The following is a 412-nucleotide window of genomic DNA, read 5'->3' as shown; positions in this document are numbered from 1 at the left end:
CTCTCTTCGTTCACCACCGCATCCACACCGGCGAGCGGCCGTACAAATGCCCGCAGTGCGGGAAGAGCTTTAACCGCAGCTCCAACCTCAACACTCACCGGCGAACCCACCTCGGCGAGCGACCCTACCGCTGCGCCGACTGCGGTAAAAGTTTTAGCTACAGCTCAGCTTTCCTCAAACACCAACGAACCCACACCGGTGAAAAACCCTACCAATGCGCCGGCTGCGGTAAAAGTTTCTTCGAAAGCTCGGCGCTGATCCGTCACCAGCGGATCCACACCGGGGAGACCCCCTACCAGTGCCCCCATTGCCGGAAAAGTTTCAAGCAGAGTTCGTCACTCATCACCCACCTGCGCACCCACACCGGCGAGCAGCCCTACAAGTGCGGTGAGTGCGGGAAAGGCTTCGTCGT

The 412-nt window shown here is 60.0% G+C and overlaps 1 protein-coding gene across 1 annotated transcript in view; it reads left to right on the top strand.

Annotated features, from left to right (window-relative positions):
* LOC104159962 (zinc finger protein 79-like) overlaps window positions 1–402 on the top strand; it is a gene marked incomplete at both ends in the record, with an annotated part of 673 nt that extends 271 nt beyond the window's left edge. Inside the window, one exon of the mRNA XM_009697995.1 lies at window positions 1–402. This exon is cut by the window's left edge and continues 271 nt beyond it. Within this exon, the coding sequence (XP_009696297.1) occupies window positions 1–402 (402 nt within the window).
* Between the last annotated feature and the right edge of the window lie 10 nt (window positions 403–412).

Source organism: Cariama cristata, unplaced genomic scaffold (genome assembly GCF_000690535.1).
Source record: "Cariama cristata isolate BGI_N322 unplaced genomic scaffold, ASM69053v1 scaffold39013, whole genome shotgun sequence".
In the NCBI taxonomy this organism is placed as follows: Eukaryota; Metazoa; Chordata; class Aves; order Cariamiformes; family Cariamidae; genus Cariama; species Cariama cristata.
The sequence above is the reverse complement of the archived record's forward strand: the minus strand, read 5'-3'. Positions and strand labels throughout refer to the sequence as shown.